The sequence below is a fragment of the Hipposideros armiger genome, unplaced genomic scaffold, assembly GCF_001890085.2.
Source record: "Hipposideros armiger isolate ML-2016 unplaced genomic scaffold, ASM189008v1 scaffold_215, whole genome shotgun sequence".
Lineage (NCBI taxonomy): Eukaryota > Metazoa > Chordata > Mammalia > Chiroptera > Hipposideridae > Hipposideros > Hipposideros armiger.
This window is the reverse complement of record NW_017731565.1, coordinates 364,239-384,029: the sequence shown is the minus strand read 5'-3', so window position 1 is coordinate 384,029 and position 19,791 is coordinate 364,239. Positions and strand designations below refer to the sequence as shown.

At 38.1% G+C, this 19,791-nt stretch overlaps 1 protein-coding gene across 3 annotated transcripts in view; it reads left to right on the top strand.

Annotated features, from left to right (window-relative positions):
• Positions 1-696: 696 nt before the first annotated feature.
• The window catches only part of ACVR2A (activin A receptor type 2A), an 86,039-nt gene continuing 66,944 nt past the window's right edge, over positions 697-19,791 (top strand). For 2 of the 3 annotated variants that reach the window (XM_019654171.1, XM_019654170.1), the window contains exons 1-2: positions 942-1,009; positions 1,238-1,371. In XM_019654171.1, the coding sequence (XP_019509716.1) occupies positions 1,317-1,371 (55 nt within the window). In that variant the 5' untranslated portion in view covers positions 942-1,009; positions 1,238-1,316. Of the gene's footprint in view, positions 888-941; positions 1,010-1,237; positions 1,372-19,791 lie in introns of those variants that run through there. The other variant, XM_019654172.1, reaches the window with a different exon arrangement.

Genomic DNA, 19,791 nt, shown 5'->3' with positions numbered 1-19,791 from the left:
CCATCCTCCGCGAGGTTTTTTGTTTTTTTTCCCCCCTCTTTTCTTCTCAGTAGAAAGACAAAACGCTTAAGCAGACACCACTGGGGTGGGATGCGTCGCTAAGACGGGGCGCAGACACCAGCTCGCGCGCGCCGGGCTCGCTCCGGCGGCTTGGCAGGCACGGCGGACCGGCTCCCACCCGCGGCTTCCCGGCGCCCGGAGTCTCGGAGCGGACGAGGCGTCCCCCCAGAGGAAAGACAGGGCGCCGCAGACGCCCCCCTGGAGGAGTCACCAGCCACCCGCCCCGCCTCGAGATCCTTTATTCTTGGGCTTCCCCTGACCATTCGGGCGTGCAATCCGGAGAGGCCAGTGGGGCGCGATTGAGATCCCAGGCGCCCCGGATCCCCGCCGGAGCCGCTCGTCCACCCACTGGAAGCCCACAGCCCAGCCGGCCGAGCAGGCCCGACGCCCAGGCCTCGCGGTATCGGGCCTCCGTCCGCCCCGCCTCCTCGTCCTCCAGCCGGCCCCGCCCTCGCGCTCACCCCTCCCGCGCTGCCGCCTCACTCCCCCGACAATCTCCTCGCGCTCCCGGCCCGGCACGCGCGCCGCGCCTCGCAGCCGCTACCGCCGCCGCCGCCGCGGAGCGTTCCTTCACCGAGCCTGGCTTCCAGCTTCGGGCCGGAACCGGAAGTTTAGGGGGCGGGGCCGGCGGAGGCCAGGGGACCGAAAACGCGGCCGAGCCCGGAGCCCGGAGCCGGAGCCAGAGCCTGGACCAGAACTTGGCCGCCGCCTGCACCACCGCCGCTGCCGCTGCCCGCCGCTCCTTCCCCGCTCCGCTGCCGCCTCGGCCGCCACCGACGCGAGCTCAGCCGCCAGTGGTCCGCGGACTTTGGGTGTCCGGGTTGAAGGTCGGTCCGGACGTCGGACCCAGCTCGGTTCCCGGACTGTCCGGGCGGCAGCGGACGCCGCCGCCGCCGCCGCCGCCTCCTCGTCGCCTAAGCCTGGCATTTTGTTCCGAGAGACCCGAGAGGCGAGCGGAGCTGACAGTGATTTTGACAGTGATTTAAACCCGCTTTTGTTGTTGTTGGCTTTTCGTTGTTTGGTTTTGTGTGTTGTGCGTGTGTGTGGCGGTTTTTCCCCCGTGGTGCATTTTTTTTTTATTGTTGTGGTTTTTTTTTTCTTTCTTTTTTTTAACCCCGTGAACGTTTTTTTGGTCGGGGCTTCCGAATATGTTTTATGACGGTTGATTTTACACCAGGAGGTTTGTCTCCGAGGAAGACCTAGAGAACTGGATATCTAGCGAGAACTTCCTACGGCTTCCCCGGCGCCTCGGGAAAATGGGAGCTGCTGCAAAGTTGGCGTTTGCCGTCTTTCTTATCTCTTGTTCTTCAGGTAGGTGCATGGAGCGTGTCGCGGCGGGGCTGCAGCCGTTGCTGCCGCTGCTGGCGGCCGCGGTTGTTGTTGGGTCGGCGAGCTACAGGGGAGCCTGGGGCTGTTTTTCCCCCCACCCCGAGCCCCTCGGCTGCCACCCCCAGGTTCTGATTGTGATCTATTTAGAAACCTCCATGAATGTTCCTCGTTTTGAGTTAGGTTAGTAACTGATAAGAGTGACTGCTCTGTTGTTGTGGAAGTGAGAAAGTCATGGTTTTGTGGCCATAACACTGGATGACAGCGCTGGTTGGGTTTGCAATTAAGCCGCAAATACCACAAGTGACAATTTATGCAAAGGTTTGAAACCCGAAAGGTGTACTCTTAACATGTCATTTAGTGTGGCATCCTCCAAAATAAGGATTTTGTAAAATCGTGTTTTAATTAATGCTTCACCAGTGACTATCACGGGAGAGATCAAGTCAGTTTGTTGCTTAATTTTAACCGTGAGAAACAATGCATCATATCGGCAATTTCATCTGGGTCTCCCCTCACGTTTTCTTCAACTTCAGTGTCCAGCAGTGTTAAAAATAGTTGTAGTTGTTGTTGAAGCATTAACTATAACCCAGTGCAGAAGAGGTATGCCGCTGTGTGTTGGTAATATGCTGGCTTTCAACCACCATTTATGTGCTCTTTTCTGGCAGAGATTTTGCTTACCTACGGAATACTTATTTTAAACGCGTTGTATGGAAGCATTGTTTTCGGTTTGGAACAGCCCATTTGAAATTGTTCATACTGTCAAATGCACTGTAGTCATAAAATAGGTTTTGGCTCAAGGTTGGAAGAATAATCTGGCCTTTTGGTATTTGAAATTTTGATTTTGTGAGAACGTTCTATGGTTGCAACCAGTGGTTGGAAAACTATCTAGTCTTTTGTATTTGAAATCCTACAAATGAATGCAGCATCTAGCTCAAAGGTGTGCAGAATGTGCATACTAGAAGAGTTAGTCTGGTAGATGAAACAATTCTAAAGTCGCAATGGATCTATTTAACATAAAATTCAATATTCAGCTACTAGGTTGTGAGATAGAAATATGGGGGGGAGGAATTGACAGGTTTCATGACCATGTCTTTATCTCATTTGCTACAGGGAAATTAGAGGGTGGTAGTCTTTTCTTTGTGTACCTCTGTGGGGTGTGTGTGTGTGTGTGTGTCCGTCCGTGTGTGTCCGTGTCCGTATTGGTCTGTCCTCCCCACCCCCCCTTTTAATAGAATCTTTTGTAATGTATAGAATTTTGCTGAATGGTACATTTCCTTGTGGTTAATAAATGGATAAAGTCTAGTCTTATGTCTGTAGTGGTATTGATCAGTTCCGGGTGGGCTGAATGTGTTGTGAAATGGCGATCATTGCCAGAGATTAACCAAAAGAATCATGTCTGTTTAAATGGAAGAAGGAACATGCTTAAGGCAGGCTGACAGTTCTTTTTGTGCTTGGTTAGGGCAGGAAGATAAACAGTGGTGTCTCTGAAATGAATGAATACCTTGATAACATTAAATCTCTTGCTTTTGAGACATGACTTAACCATGAGGTTTTTATTTTTCCTGTAGTACTCTTTCTCCTCTGCTCCGATATGTTCTGGTTGGTGAACTTCTCTTGTTCAGATGCCTCTTTCCGATCTCCTGCCCTTGAGTAGGAGGGGCATCATGGCCACTGACCAAGGAATTTGTGGACATTATTCCCTCCCTCGCTCACCTGAGTAACACAAATTGGTGAAGGAGGTTATTCTTGAGCAGTCTCAAGGTATTCTGGAAAAGCAGGCTGTCGCTACAGATCTTACAGCTCCCTTTGCTTGGTTTGGGAGTAAAAATAATTGAGCATTATTTTTTTATAGGATTATTTTTACTGAACCAGGAGGTTAATTTTGAAATAATTTGTTGATTTAGAACATATAGATGTTCTCCTTACATTAGACTAGTATTAAATATTGTTGCATAGTTTTTAAAATAAACATTCCTTGTTGAGCTAAAATATAATTCTATTGAAGATAATTGAAATAACCTTAAAGACTTTAATCCATATTTATACATGAAGATTTTTAGTACTTAAAATGTATGATTTTTTTAAAAGGTCTTTTGTTATGAATCAAATGCTGTCTAAAAAATGATTATTATGTTTCTTTCCTAAATGATTTTTCTATGTAATTTGTAACCTGGCATGTTTAGGAGCATGAGGATGGCTATTTTTATGAGAATTAAAACATTTCAAGTTTTCAGTTGTTTGTTTTTGGATATTTGTGTGTTTTTTTTAATCAAATGGAGAATAGTCTTAAAGAGCAATTTTATTTCAGGTGTATACGATGGATGTTTACTGTTTTCTTTAGTACTTGTGGACTTTGAGTTTTCACTTTCTGAAGACTGATTATGCAGACTATTCCTGTAGGGTATGGCCAAATGTGTAATTTCCTACTCTCATTCTAGGGGAAATATTTTTGAGTGTTGCACTTATTCCTGAAATGCCTTCAGATTCCATTTGATTTTGATTTTTTTCATTCCTCTTATTCTTCCTTACATTCTGTTTCAATACAGAAATCTACTTAGTTCGTTTTTTGTTTTTAAAGAATGTGGTTAATTTGTATCTTTCCCACAATTTATTAAAATGTGAGGATGAGTTTAATACTTGCTCTAGTTCTTAGGTTTATCCTACCTAAAGTGATGCAGCTATTGTGGTACTATTTAAGTTGCAGTGAATAAGCAGAGAATTCCTTTGGATTCTGTAGGAACTTGATCAGCCTGTTCCATATATTTGATGAAATAAGAAATGGAAATAAAGTAATTATGTGCATTTTCTTCAGTTCAGCTAGGCAATGTGCATGTTTCTGGAAGTGTATGTGTGGTTGGAGGGGGAATTGGCAATACAGTGAATCTTCTGGGACATTTCTGAACTTTGGCTAACAAGAGATAGATATTAAATGCTTTGTTTTCTAAGAGGCAGAACCTCTTAAATGTAGTCTGTGGTCAAATCAAATATAATATATTGGAACATCAAGACCAGAAGAAAAGCAAAATACCTCTTCCCATTCATTTTGAATTTTTTTTTAATTTTATGAGAAGCCGATAGTTCTCAAGCTTGGGTAACTTTTGCTCCCTGCCCCTGCACCTCTTACTCCAGGGGACATTTGGAGACATTTTTGGTTGTCACAACTGTAAGGGAGGAGGGAGAGGGTGTGCTACTGGCATCTAGTGGGTAGAGGGCAGGGATGCTGCTAATCATCCTGTAATGCACAGCACAGCACAGCACAGCATTCCACAACAAAGAATTTTCTGGCTCAAAATGTCATTAGTGTTGGGGTTGAGAAGCCCTATTATAAACTCTTAATTTTTAAAAGCGTTAGTATATTAGTAAAGGGCTCTGCTTTCCCTCCCACAGTCAGTCATCTAAATTTTGTAAATACATGGTATTGATGATCTCCATGTGACCTTGTATTGAGAGTTTTCATCTTTTCATTATCTTTTAAAATTAGAATGATTAAAGTTGAGAAACAGACTATAGGTATATACATTATTTCATCTTGTATGCTTTACTAAAAATATTTTGTTAACTGTTACGAATAAACTACAATCATTTGTTATGATGGAATGCTCATGAAGATTGCATATTCATGGATATGATGAATGATTGGTCAAGGTATCAAGTTTAATTATATTTGCTTTTGATCCAGCCATCTCTGCCATAATAATCATCTTTAAGGATATTTCCTTTTATCCTTATTGAAGTCACTGTTTGGGGTGGTATGGTGGCAGCAGGTGTGAGTGTGTGTGTGTGTGTGTGTGTGTGTGTGTGTGTGTGTGTGTATAACATGATGCCTGAAAGTTATATAAGTTTCATATGGAAGAAATATGTTCACTATTACATGTTCCTGAATGGTTCAAGGTGTAAACTCATTTTTTAAAGGATACTTTGTCTAGCTACCTTTAATTTCAAGAAACTTTGAAAGTGATTTCTTAATTACATATTTTTCTTGCGACTCATTAGCTGGGTTTTGGTTACCAATAGGCTCATTTATGCTGTACTAAATAATATTCTATGATCTGTCATAGATCCTTGTCCTTTTTATGTTTAAAATTTGACCATAATTATTAAGTGCTTACCTTGTTTTGAACTCTGGCTGTAAGGAAGTGAACTCAGCCAGCTAGGATAAGAATTATAGTAAAACTTGTAAAATAAGTAGCATTACACCATTGAGAGAAAAAATTCTGAAGTTACTCCCACAAAAAATATACAAATAATTGTTTTGTTTTGTTGTTTCTTCATACTGTTTTTGTAACACACCTCCCATACATATCTCTGGTAATACTGACATTTCACCTTTTGGGTCTGCCAGAGTCACTGTTTGATGAGAAGTAAAGCATAACTAAACCAAATGAGATTTTAATAACCTTTAAATTATCTCTTTAGATTCTAAAACTATTTTGTTGCTCTTTTAATTTTGTAAGTACTCTTGTTTCTCATCTTTGGTGTCTCATAAATCATGATTTAAATTTTTCTTTTCATGTTGCCATTTGTCATGATGTCCCTCAGATAGTAAGTTTGGTAAGGTTGACAATGTTTGATACTGGGATCACTAGTACTCTTTCACTTTTTATTCCATATTCTCTAGCTCATCATTTCTTCCATTCCCTTTCATTATAGCTTCCTTTCCACTTCCCTCCTTCTTTCTTTATTATCCCCACCCCTATCCCTTCTATATTTCACTGCACTGTAGTCTGCTTGCTTATAGAACCCATTGGTTGCTGAGCATCAAGGGTGGCTCAAGAGGTCTCACTCATGGTTTAAATGAAAACAGATTGAATTTAGAATGCTTGAGAATTGACCGGATAACTTTTCCACTGTTCTTTCATTTGTTAGTTTCTGGAATACCACACATACACTTGGGAGTAGTGTTACTCTCTTGGAATCAAATGGCTTTATCAAACTTTAGATTGCTCTTATTCCCTCTTTAATATTCTGGTTTTCTTTAACTCCTTGCTGCTTTCAAAAAGTCTACCTCTTGTTATTTATCCATCATCTCTGTTTAAGAAAAAATTTGACCAGACTAAAGAGTGTATTTATTGCTACAACTGGGACCACATTAGACTTCCTTTGTGGTAGATTTAATTCTGTTAGGTTATAATAGTCATGTCTAGACAGAACATTGATTTTAAATTGACTATTGAACATGAAAGTTCCAGGAATAGTGTATAGAGGAAGGAGAAGGAGAAGAAGTCCAGAAGGTGAGAAAACTGCTATACAGAGCAATTGACTTTCCTTCATTCTCCAACTAGATTTCTGTTAGTCACTTTCATATACCCAGCACATCTAGTGGTCAGGTTTTGTTTAATAAAGGGACTGAAAGGGAATCTGTTGTTGTCTCTGAGGTTGGATTTCTTATATTGTTAGAATGGTGGGCTTAAGGGGAAAAAAGTGAGTGGTTCTTATGGATACTGGACAAAAATGTGGTTGTAGTGGTCAGAAGATTTGGCTTCTGGTGCCAGCATTGGCTCTGTTTAGCTCATCTGTCATTTTTCTTACCTGAGTTATTGTAGTACCTTTCTAGCTAAGACTAGCTAGTTCCCCTGTTACTAATTCCTCTTCCAGTCCATATACATAGCTGTCAGATTGACCTCATTGGAAAGTAAATCTGAATATGTCACTACTGCTTAAAATCTTTCACTGACTGTGAGTCATCTTTAATGTAATACATAATGTCTTAGAATGGCATACAAAGTTCTTTATCATTTGGTTCCTGTTTTCTCTAACCTCCTGGTATAGTGATTAAGAGTATAGGCTCTGGAGTTAGACTTCCTCAGTTTACATCCTGGCTTTTCAAATTAACCTTAAACAAATCACTTCACCTTTTGTGCTTCAGTTTTGTCATCTACAAAATGGGGATATTAATAGTGCCAACCTCAGATAGTGGTTTGAAGATTAAATGTCATATAAATGCTAGGTATTCAGCAGTGGCTCCTCATCATCATGAGTCCTGTATTCCAGCTATATAATCTCAACTTGCAGTTTCCTGAACGTGTCTTCCTTCTTGTATATCAGTATGGTACCTTCGTTCATGTTATTTGTTCCTCCTTTACCTGGCTAACCCCTTGTTTTTAAGACTGAGGAGTATTACCTATTTAGAAACATTTCCTATGTTACCCAGCCCATATTGAGTTTGTTGCTTTCTGTTGTTATTACGCTTGTAAATTACCTTGATTCCAGTAATTATTGCAAATGTTACTTGCCTATGAATGAATGAAATGAAATTTTTTCATTTCTCGGCCTGAGTCTTTTTTTTAATGTATTAAAGCAATAATTAGATGATCTCTGAACTTCTTTCCTACTCTAAAAGCTATATGATTCTAATTTTAAGGTAGACTTTAATAGTGACATTTTATTAAGAAAAAATGATTTTGCTGGGGTTTTTTTTTTTTTTTGGTATTCTTAAGTTTGTTCATTTTTCAAAAATGCTGTCTCGGAGCCTTAGACTAAATCTTTTAATATATTTTGAATCACATAGATTTAGAAGGCATCTTAGAGATCTTTAAGTTCAGTAGCTTTCAACTTTTTTTACCATAACCCATAATAAGAAATACACATTGCATCATGACTCAGTTCCTATATACATAAATATGTATATGTATTAGAAATAGAAGTTTCATGAACTATTAATTGCTATATGGAGGACACTTTATTTTTATATTATATTTCATTAAAAAATTTTGATTTTGACCCAATAATTAATTCAATGACCAATGGGTTCTAAACTCCTAAAAACTGATCTAGTTCAACAATCTCTTACTCTGTCCACCCAGTACTGTTGTGTAGAAAAGGAAGCTGCATAAGTAAATATTTGCAATGGAAAATAATGTGCACTGAAAAATATGCTCATTATTTAATCTGCATGTGCTTAGGCACAGAATTGGTGGAAAAATGGTCCCAAGGGAGAACATGGACCTGTCCTGACTGAGGTCCTCTCTCTCCTGGACTAGTTGGATGAATTTAAATTAACACACACAAAGGAGCTAAAACAAAGTTAGATTGTAATTTTAAAGAGTTCATATTTTTTCATTTAGGAAAGGCTTGCTGAAAGATATAGATCCTAATAAGAAAAAAAAATGTCTTGGCAGGAGATTGAGAAGGATATTCATCTTAATATGAAAGAAAAGGTACAAAATAGGATCAGAAACACAGAGGGCATTTGTGAGTAAACATGACCATGGATGAAAGGCAAATTAGAATAAAGGAATTTTGACTAGACCTGAAGAAAAGATGTTTATAGTTGCTTGAAGAAGCAGAACAATCTCTGAGGGGGTTAAGTCCAAATGAAAAGTAACGATGAAAACCTAGAGAAGATAGGAGTAGATGATATCATCCTGATGGATGTCTCAAATACATATATATGGAATACAGGACAGAAACGCAGCCTGAAGATTAAGGTAGGATAGTATTAGTACTAAATAAAATTGGTAAAGAAATAACAAGCCAAATGAAAATAGGAATCCCTTTCATAACAGAAGAAATTCTGCGGATTATATGGACTTAGATTAAAGCATGATTGAAAATACAGACATAGATTTGGAAAAATAATAGTACGTAAAAAGCAAGAGCGTGTAATGTTGTTTTACAGGGGCAGAGACACTGTATGATGGATATGTAGCCCTTGTGATGTCGAGTTAAAGAAAGAATTGTAAGTGCTGGTAGCTCAATATGTTGTTTGTGTTTAAATAATGGCCATATTTCAATAATTGCATGAATTACTCATACTGGTCTTCCAGATTATATTCTTTGAAACCTACATGAGGCATTTCCTCACAGTAAATTACACCGTTCTATAGAAGTAGATTTAGAAACTTATCTTACTTGGTATATGCTATTCATGTGTGAATCCTAAACCTTTTTAATACCATTCTGTTGAACTAGATAAAATCTTTTTTTTTCTTTGGTTGACTATTTTTTTAGTAGTATAGTCACATTGGGAATCATTTTATTCTCTGATGTTGCTGAAGAAAATATAAAGCAATAAGATAATTATTAAAAGAACCCATGTAGGGAGGAATTGTCTTTTAAAGATTTAAAAATGAATTGTTTTTATAAATTGCAATATAAATAAGCTCATCTGTATATAAAGGTTTGAGGGAGGATTTTTTTCTGGTTATGATTACTGACTTTACAATTTATATTATATAGAAATGAGACCTTAGTTATTAAGAAAAACCTGTTGGTCTTCACATCTTTATAATTGTACATGATAAATCAAGCTTGTTCTAAGGAGTTATTTCAAGAGGAAGGCACATGGGCAAGTTAAGAGATGTTGGCAAATTTCTAAAAACACTGAGAATTTCTTAAAATTTGTAAACCAAAATATATTAAATGGAACAATATGCCACATAACACAGTAGCTGGTTCAGAGTAGATCTTAGATGTGTATATTAGTTTTTAACCTGTGTTTAATTCTTATTTTTAGAAATGTAGTGTGTAAAACATTTAAAAATATAGATTCAGTTCTTAGGGGATATTTTTAAATTTGCTGGTAAATTATCAGTTAAAATGAGATAACATTCTGCCTAATGATTCAGCCAAAAAAATATCAATAAAGAGTGCCAGATAGGTGCCAGGAAATATCTAGAACATTCAGATATCATGGTTATTTTACAGAGTTCTTTGAGGCCTTGCTGTTCTAGCATGCATTAAAAGGAAACATTGGAATAAATCTTCCTCTATATTTATTTGTTGGAATTTAAAATGTTTTTCTTAGACAGTTTCACTTAAGCCTTAAGTGTTTTTAAAATTTTCATGTAAAGATTAAGTCTTGAAAGATTCTCAAGTCTGTTTTTGGGTAACAGCTACAAACTTTGAAAACATGATCCTTTAGTTTTGAGATCAATGTTTTGAATGTTGTATATAATATTTTGGACTAAAACTTTAGAGCCTCTCATTCAAGTTTCTACTTTTCTACTAATTTTTCTTTGACCTTGGCAACCACTAAGACCCCACTTTACTCATCTCTAAATTATTTATTCATTTAACTAGTAAATATCAAACTACATGCCAGGCACTGTCCTGTGTGCTTGGGATGCGGCAGGGACATGATTATGTGACAAGACAGACATGATTATGTCCTTATGGAGCTTACAGTCATAAAGTAAGTAATCAAATGAGTAAAATAATTACAAATTGTCTTATGTGCTCTGGCAGAAGCAAACAGGGTCCTGAAAGGGTGTCTTTTTATTGGCCTCATATCACATGTCACAATCTCTAATTACTTAGTTTATTTATCTAACGATTTATTATCTGCTCTTTCCACTAGTGAAGTGTAAGCTCTGAGAGAGGGTGAGCCACCTCTCACCTTCATCACAATGCCCCCAAGGGGATAGCTCAGTTTCTGGCCAAGTAGAAGCTCAGTAAATATTTGACTGGCTGCCTGAAGAAATGAATGCAGGGATGGGACTGGAGAGATAGTCAGGGACAAGATCTTGTTTTGATCTGATGTGGGAAGGAGTTAGAATGAAATCCAAGGGGCAGTGGGAAGCAAAGAGTTTTAATGAGGAGCTAGATCTGGGTTATGTGTTAAGATCACTTTGGCAGCTACCTGGAAAATATAGTGGAGGTGTGTAGGAGTGAAGAGGTGAGACCAGTTAGGAGACTATTACATCAACCTAGAAAAGCTAGAGAGACTCTTAAGAGCCCTTCTAGCTCTGAACCTTCTCTGTATTCTGAAGCTTGTCTACATTTACTAATCTTCCTCTTATATCTTCTTAGTCTTCCCAATTTTTTTTCTTACTTATGATTACTTAAAAAGAAATGGATGGGGGGCCGGCTGAATGGCTTAGTTGGTTAAGAGCTCGCCTAAGAGTTTGAGCTCTGAGCAACAGTGGTTCGAGTCCCGGCCCGAGCTGAGCAGCCGCTGAGCTGCCAACAGGTGGCAGGATGGCTCAGCTTAAAAAAAAAAAAAAGAAATGGATGGGTTTACTGTGCACGAGAACTTTGAATACAATGTCTTCAAACAAACAAACAGAAAAACAACAACCCAAAGCAAACCTCAAAAAGGAGATACTAAAACACAGACCAGAAGCTATTGAATTTTTGTGGTAAATTTCTATCTTTAGATTTTGGGCATCTGCTAATTTATATTCTTATTTACTAAGCATTCCTATTTCTCTTGAAACTTTGGTTTTACTCATTTTCAAATGCCAATTTTTTCATAACATCACCTTTTATTGTTTTCAATATGTAGGATACTGTATTGTTGAAGATTTTGAAGGTAGAAACTCAGCATATTTTGTATCTTAATTCTTAGGAATTTGATATCTTTATCAAGGCCTCACAATACAGGTTGAAAGGATAAATAGTTAATATTATAGGATATTGTTTTTTTCCCAGGGCTATGGCCTCTTAAGTAGTCAGCTTGAAAATTTTTATCTGTGACTGATTTCAAGCCTCTACTGTTGGTGGGAGGCACAGGGAAATCAACTCTGTTGGCAGAAGTTCAGCAGCAGCAGCTTTGACTGGGAAAAACTGCATTTTTACACAGAGATAAAACCAGAAGAGACATGAAACTTTACTGAATTTAAAATTATAATGGTGGCTGCCTCTTTTCATTTGGTTTCATTTGGTTTCTTTCATTTTGGAGGCAGGTAAAGCTAACTCTCCTTGGTAAGCTACCTTCTATAAAGAAGTGGATTTTCACGCTGTGAATAGTGTAGGCCATTTTAATTATTACCTTAAATAAAGTAGTTCTAGAAAAATACCTGGTTACTAGGCTTTGTGTTACCTTTGTGTTACCTTTGTGAAGTTCCATACTGCAGGATTAGTGAATAGAATTTCCTAATTATTTTTATTTAAGCTAAGACTGAAATTACTTGCATATGTACACTTAAAATGATATGGAGAGAAATGAAAAGTCAAAGATAAAAGAGAATGAAAAATTATGAGTAAGGGCAGTTGTGAAATATTAACTTACACAAGATGGGCAAGGTAATAGTAAAGCAATTTGATTAGTAGCCATTTAGAAGTAGAATAAAACACCTTTCTAAATGACCAGGAAAAATGATTGAATAGTTACTGACCATCCTTTTATTCTATATAAATATTATTTAACCTTACTGGATAATCTTTTTTAAAATTCTCTTCCTTAGTTCTTTAAAGATACATAAACCTGGTTTGGGTGTTGAATTGGGAAATTAATTGCTAATTATATTGTTTGTTAGAATGTAAATAGAGATTGCCCATTAGCTGAGAGGGCTAGAAATAATAGAATCAATTAAATCAGGAGGCTTTAACTTGGTGAGAGGGCCTAACGAACTGTCAGGTGCTATTTTCTCCAGTAACTATCTTTGTCAGAATGATTTTTATGAAGAATAAATTACTCAGGGTGATCCTCACCTCTGAAGGATCCAGTAAAGTTAAAAGGTTAGGGTCATAGGAGAAATGTCTTAGTTATACTTTTTTCCTTTTCAATTAGTGAAGGATGGTTTTGATCTTATCTTTCCCTACTGGAGCCCGAGAATAGCCCATACTAAGAATTGTAGTTCCTGTTAGTCTAGCAACATATATTTAGCAGCCTTGATTAGGCAGTATTTCTATAATTAATAATAGTCTTGGGTCGGCCGAGTGGCGCATTGGTTACGAGTTGGCTTGGGACACCAGCCATGGGCAGCAGCAGGGCCCCAGTTCGGATCCCACATGAGGGCCAGTGACACTGTGCCCTCTACAGCTAAGATGCTGAACAACAGCTCGACCTGGAGCTGGGCTGCTGTTTGTCGCCGGCAACGGTGTAGGCTGCAGTGGGGCTGCAGTGGGCTGCCGTAAGCTACTGTGAGTGGCTGGCAGCCAGCGTGAGCGGCTGTGAGCCACCATGAGCGGCCGTCCAATGGCCGGCGGGCGATCTGCTTTACCCCGGAAGAGCGCAGTGATCACAATACCAACATGGGCCAGTGAAGTGACGTCCTCCACAACTAGACTGAAGAACAAAAGGACAGCAACTTGTCTGTTCCCCTTCCCTGATTCCCCAACGTTGTTCCCTTTTCCCAATTCCCCAATAAAAATGTTATTTTTTTAAAAAAATACTCTTGTTTCATGATTTGGAAAGAAATCAGCAGAAGTATAAATGAGCCTAGTCTGTTACAGATTATAGAATTTTCTACCATTGGAACATGTGGTTGACCAGTAAGGGCTAGTTCATAGAAATAAAAGCTAATCTTTTTGGTACGAATGTAACAGTTGTTTAGAAAGAATGGCTTTCTAAAAAACAAACAAACAAACAAACAAACAAACAGCAGTAAGAACACCCTTCATTTTAAATTCAGTGTAGGTAATTAATTATGCAGGTCTTGGGCTGGTATAGTAGAAAGAGCAAACGTTCTGTAGGGAGAAAACTTGAGTGTTGGGCATTTCTTTACCATGGTTTGATGAAATATCATGTGAATTTGGGGAAATTCCGTAACCTTAGTTTCTTCATCTGTAAAATGGAATTTAATAATACCTATCTCATAAGATTACAGTGAGAGTCAAAGGCTACGTACAGACACACACTCCTATATATATACTGTGCGTGTATAAGAGTGTGTGTGTGTGTGTGTATACACACACATATATGAAACGTTCTAAATTTTTTAATACTATTGCAAATATTTGTAATAATGCAATGATTTACTCAAGGAGTAGAGAGCAATTTATTCCATAAACAACTGAATGTAAAACATTAGGGAATGTATATTCCTTACATTAAAGGCACTACTTGATATGGCCCTTCTCCAACCTCATCTTTCACCATGCTGGCCCTCTGGTGGTTTCTAAAACAAACCAAGTGCTTTTTATTTCTTTGAGCTTTATTTTTTACTTGCCTTCTATGAATACTTATGAGGGATACCGTATTTGATTTATTCACTGTAGTGTCCCCAATGTCTGACACATAATGGGTGCTTAAATATTTGTCACAGACAATATGTAAATGAATCATTTTGACTGTACTCTAGTAAAACTTTAGTTGTAGATTTTGGAATTGATCCCATATAATTTTCATGTGTGACAAAATATTATTGTTTTGATTCTTTTTCAACTATTAAAATGTAAAAGCCTTTGTTCAGGGGCTATACAAACACAGGCTGTAGATTGGATTTGACCTGCAGAACGAAGTTTGCCAACCTCTGACATAGGTCATTGTATAAGTAGCGATTTAGAAATATATTATGTTCCAAAAGCTTTGTTTGGAACGTGGGGAGCATTTTATTATAAGGATCATTGTCATACTTGTTGGTTAAGTTCCCAGACCAATCTACAAGCCTGTTTTATCTCTGGTGTTCTGTATTACAGCAACACACCAACTTCGCCCCCAGAAATAACAGTGTCTGAGGGAAAATGGATTTAGCATTCCTTCTTGGACCAGAAGAAACACAGACTCTCCCCAGCTTCTTCCCTGATCTTTCTTCTTCTACTCATGCACTTTGCATCCTGAAGTACCCTGCCCACTGGGGCTCCAGGAGGGCAGTATGGTAACAAGACTAAAAAGAGGTTCATGTATGTGATTTAAGGAGGAGGGCGTGGGGGGAGAGGAGAACAAAAGAAAGAAAATACAAAATATCAGAATGAATTACACATAGTAAAGGTTAGTATTGTTTTGTGAAATTTCAGTTATGTGTGTGATTATGTCTATATATGTGCTGAGTCACAATGAAAAATGCATTTCTTACAATGATATGTAGTCAAAGTTTGAAAGCCTGTGTTTTAAGGGTTTGAGATACTGATCCTAAGATCCTTTCCCCCTCTTATTGTATATCAGAGTCAGATGAAACACATAAAGGAAGCCTCTTGACTGCTCGCTACAGTGTGTTTCTGGTACCGAGCTACCTTATGAGGTAGTTAACTGTTTTACAGATGAGGAAACGGGGTCACATAGTCAGTAAGCTTCACAACTGAGATTCAAACAGACACTCACCTTATTTTAGAGTATGTGCTTTGTCCATTATATGATGTTGTTTTCCCTGTAGGGAAAGAAGCCATGTATGACTTCCATTGTGTTTCAGAGGACAAAAACCAACTCAATTGGTGGCAACTCATCAGATTGCTTGAGACAAAACATTAGCTTAAATATTAGGACATGGCCACTGGAAGAAAATGGTTAGGAACTGCATATGGAGAATGACATATTATGTGTAAGAAAGGAAGGAGGCTCTGTCATTTTGCCTGTATTTTTTCTTCTTCTGCCTCTGTACTATCCCTGCGCACCAGTTCACCACAAGTATGGGCTTTTTACTCCTACTGGAAACAGCAAAGGCTTGAGGATGAGGCTTAGTGAGGAAGAGTAATATAATCTTGTCTTTAACTGAAAGGAGAATGAGGAGGGAAACTCAAGTAGCAGGGCCACCTGGCCACCCAGATGGGTTAACTGTTCCCAGGTGGCAATTTATAAGTGGGTGTAGGTGAAACAGGGCCTGCTTTTAATTGTGTGACAAGCAGATTCTTGGCTTTGGAGACTCCTAGCTTTGATATGCTAATTGTAAATAGTTCCCTTTTAGTTATTAAGGGAATGTCTTTCTTAAGCAACACTTGGTTAGTCCAGATTCAGTTACCCATTTTAAGTACTTAAAAATCATAATACATGGCTAAGACATCTCTGTTTCTTTTATGTATTGAGTTAACAAGTATGGTGAAAACTAATTTATGCTGATTCTGATCTCTAAATTTGGAATTGTCTTGGGGAGAAAAAGATTGATAGGAAAGTTATTGTTTTTAACTAGAAAAATAACAAAACCACAGCATATAGAGAAACCTGCTTCATTGAATGGAAAGATGACAGACCCTTCCTTATAAGATGTGTTCGTCTTTCTGAGGCTGAGTTGAGATTTTTTTGTTTTGCTATGGGAATTACTAATTCAAATAGAATTAGTTTCAACTAGTATATCTGAAGACTTGGACTTAATATCACTTATCCCTATGGTACTACTTAACCATATTCAGTATTATAATAACTTATTAATGTGTCTATCTAGTAACTGCAGTAACTATAGCTGACCCTGAGTGCTTTCAGACTCATCCAGTGTAGTGCTAAGTTAGTATATGATGTAGGTTAAGAACATTGGAGCCAGAGTGCCTGGTCTTGTATCTTGGCTTCATTATTTTCTGCCTTTGTGACCTAGGGCAAGTTGTTTAACCTCTCTGTGCCACAGTTTTGTCCTCTGGAAAATGGAGATAATAGTGGTGCTCACTCTATACATTTGTTATTAAGTATAGATGAGTTAATATATGTAAAGTGCTTTGAATGATGTCTTGCATGTAAGCATTCTAAATAATTATTAAAATATGAATTGAAAGATAAGCGACACACTGGGAGAAAACATTTTCAATATTTGATAATATCTGATAAAGGATTATTATCTAAAATAAAGAACTCTTAAAACTCAAAGAAAACAAGCAACCCAATTAAAAAAAATGGGTCAGAGACTTTAACAGATACCTCATGAAACAAGACATACAGGTGGCAAATGAGAATATGAAAACATGCTCCAAATAATACATCATCAGGGAGATGCAAGTTAAAACAATGAGATACCACTATACACCTGTTAGAATGGCCACAATATGGAACACTGACACCACCAATTGCTGACAAGGATGTAGAATAACAGCAACTGTCTGTCATCAATTGCTGGTGGGACTGCAAAATGGTACAGCTACTTTGGAAGACAGTTTGGTGGTTTCTTACAAAACTAAACATCTTACCATATGATCCAGCAGTCATGCTCCTTGGCATTTACCCTAAGGAATTGAAAACTTGGATCCACACAGAAACCTATACATGGATGTTTATAATAGCTTTATTGCTAATTGCCAAAACTTGGAAGAACTAAGATGTCCTTCAGTAGGTGAATGGATAAACTATGGTACATCCAGATGATGCAGTGTTATTCAGCGCTAAAAAGAAATGAGATGTCAAGTCATTAAAAGACATGGATGAACCTTATATGCATATTACTAAGTGAAAGAAGCCAATCTGAAAAGACTACATCCTGTATGATTCCAACTATGTGACATCTGGAAAAGGTAAAATTATGGAGACAGTAAAAAGATCAGTGGTTGCCAGGGATAGAGTCGGGGGAGAGATGAATAGGCAGAGCCCAGAGGATTTTTAGGACAGTGAAACTACTCTGTGAGATACAGTGATGGCTACATGTCCTTATACATTTGTCCAAACCTATAGAATGTACAGCAGCAAGAGTGAACCCTAAGGTAAACTGTGGAGTTTGGGTGATTATGGTGTGTTCGTGTAGGTTCATCCTTGGTAACAGATGTGCCGCTCTGGTGCGTGATGGTGGTTATGGGGGTGCATGTGTCCAGTCAGGAGGGACATGGGAAGTCTCTGTACTTTCCTCTCAATTTTACTGTAAACCTAAAACTACTCTAAAAAATAAGTCTTTTTAAAAATGTCGCCGATGTTACTTGTTGTTTTAGCCCAGCCCGGAGCCTAGCTTTGAACTGTTTATTGAGTAGGAATAAGTACAATGAAGTGAATCTAAAACTGAGGGCATTCAGTATATTTAGTGAAAAATTGCTTTTGCAGATGGCTATGCTGTTTCATTCAGGATACACGAGTGTTTGTGTTTTTCATAATATTTATGTTTATATATTGTATTCTGATTTAATTCTAGAACATCAGTTGGTTTTCAGGGAAGAATACTAACATTTTCAATTATGTAATTTCGTAGTTTATATAGAAATTTTGGGGGGAATCTTTTCAGAAAATGATAAAATAGAATGGACTAATGCATCTTTCAGAGGTATTGTATATTCCCAAATGAGAGCGCCACAAAACCTTCTTTCCAGGATGAGAAAAAGACTAAAGGAAGTGGGTGTGTTACCGTAATAACTGAAATTTCCGAAACTGTATCTTGTTTTGTTTTCTCAGTATTTTAATATCAACATATCTGAGAAGATAACTTCCATTTATTGGTGCTTTATAGTTTTCTAAGTAATTTCATGTATGTGCCTATTTGATCTTATTTGAAATAGGTTTCATGATTATTTTTTTTCCTTAACTCAGACTGAGATAATAGAATTTGCCTGACTGAAGTCACTGTCAGTGGAGGCAGAACTTAAACCCTGATTTTTAAGTTCAGTTTCTTTTGTGAAAGTACAGAATGCTTAACAATTTCCTTCTCATCGTCCTCTGCCATCTCCTCCCCTTAGCCGAGGAATGTTTGCAGTCAGTTACAGATGAGGTAGTTGTTTGCATATAATCCCTGTACTGCACTCTTAGAAATCCATGCTTGGCAGGGGAAGGGATGGATCCAGTAGTACCAGTACAGCTGTGGTAAGCACCAAAGTGAGGTCTAATTCCAGGGAAGAGGTGGTTGTGCTCTTGCTTAGATAGCTTCACGGCAGCCATAAATCCACATGTGTTAATTGTTGCTGAAGGAAATTTGTAGCTAAATCCTGCCTTTGATTGCTGCACAAGTGGTTTTCTCAATCACTTTTGCTTTAAAACTTTAAAAAAAATTTTCAATTACAGTTGACATACAATATTATATTAGTTTCAGGTGTACAACATAGTGATTAGATATTTATATAACTTACAAAATGATCACCTCAATAATTCTAGTACCCATCTGGCACCCTACATAGTGATCACAATATTATTAACTATATTCCCTATGCTGTACTTTATATCCCTAAATCACTTTTGCTTTTGATGAAGAATAGTTAAAATTGTTTTCCTGATGGGCCATTATTGAGTGAGTCCCATTACACATGTGGCAGAATTTTACATTATTACATGTCTTTGATCAAAATTGGAAGTGGCAAGTTATGTCATAACCCAATCATTATGTAAAACAATAATGCTAATGATTATTATTTTGTTTCAATTGCCTTTATTAATAGCTATCACTTATTGTATGCTCTGGGCTAAGTGCTTTTAAGGTTTTGTGATACTGTGTATGACTCACCGTACAAGATAAATATTGTTCCCATTTCGTAGATGAGGAAACTGAGACTCAGTGACTTGCCAAGGGGTACATAGCTAAGTAAGTAGCAGAACCAGGGTATATAACCCAGGTCTTCAGGGCTTATGTTTATTCTTTCTATTGAATAAAATATTCTGACATATATATTAAAATAGGAGTTACCAATTCCAGGGTAGTGTGACTTTCTTTGAACCTGTTCTGCCAAGTTCCCCACCCCCCCACACACCCTGACAGCAGCTGCTGTTGCTGGCACCCCTTAAACCTGTGATGTACAATAGTAAAAAATGCCGAATTATCAAACTGAGTTGTTGATGGTCTACCATGGTTCCTGTTGCTGATATAACAGACTTTCTCCCCCACTTAAATAAAAGTAATTGTTTGTCCACAACAGAAGTTGTTCTTTTTGATTATACAGTGAGCCAAAATCAGAACCAGTCACCACTTAAGTAATTAGTAA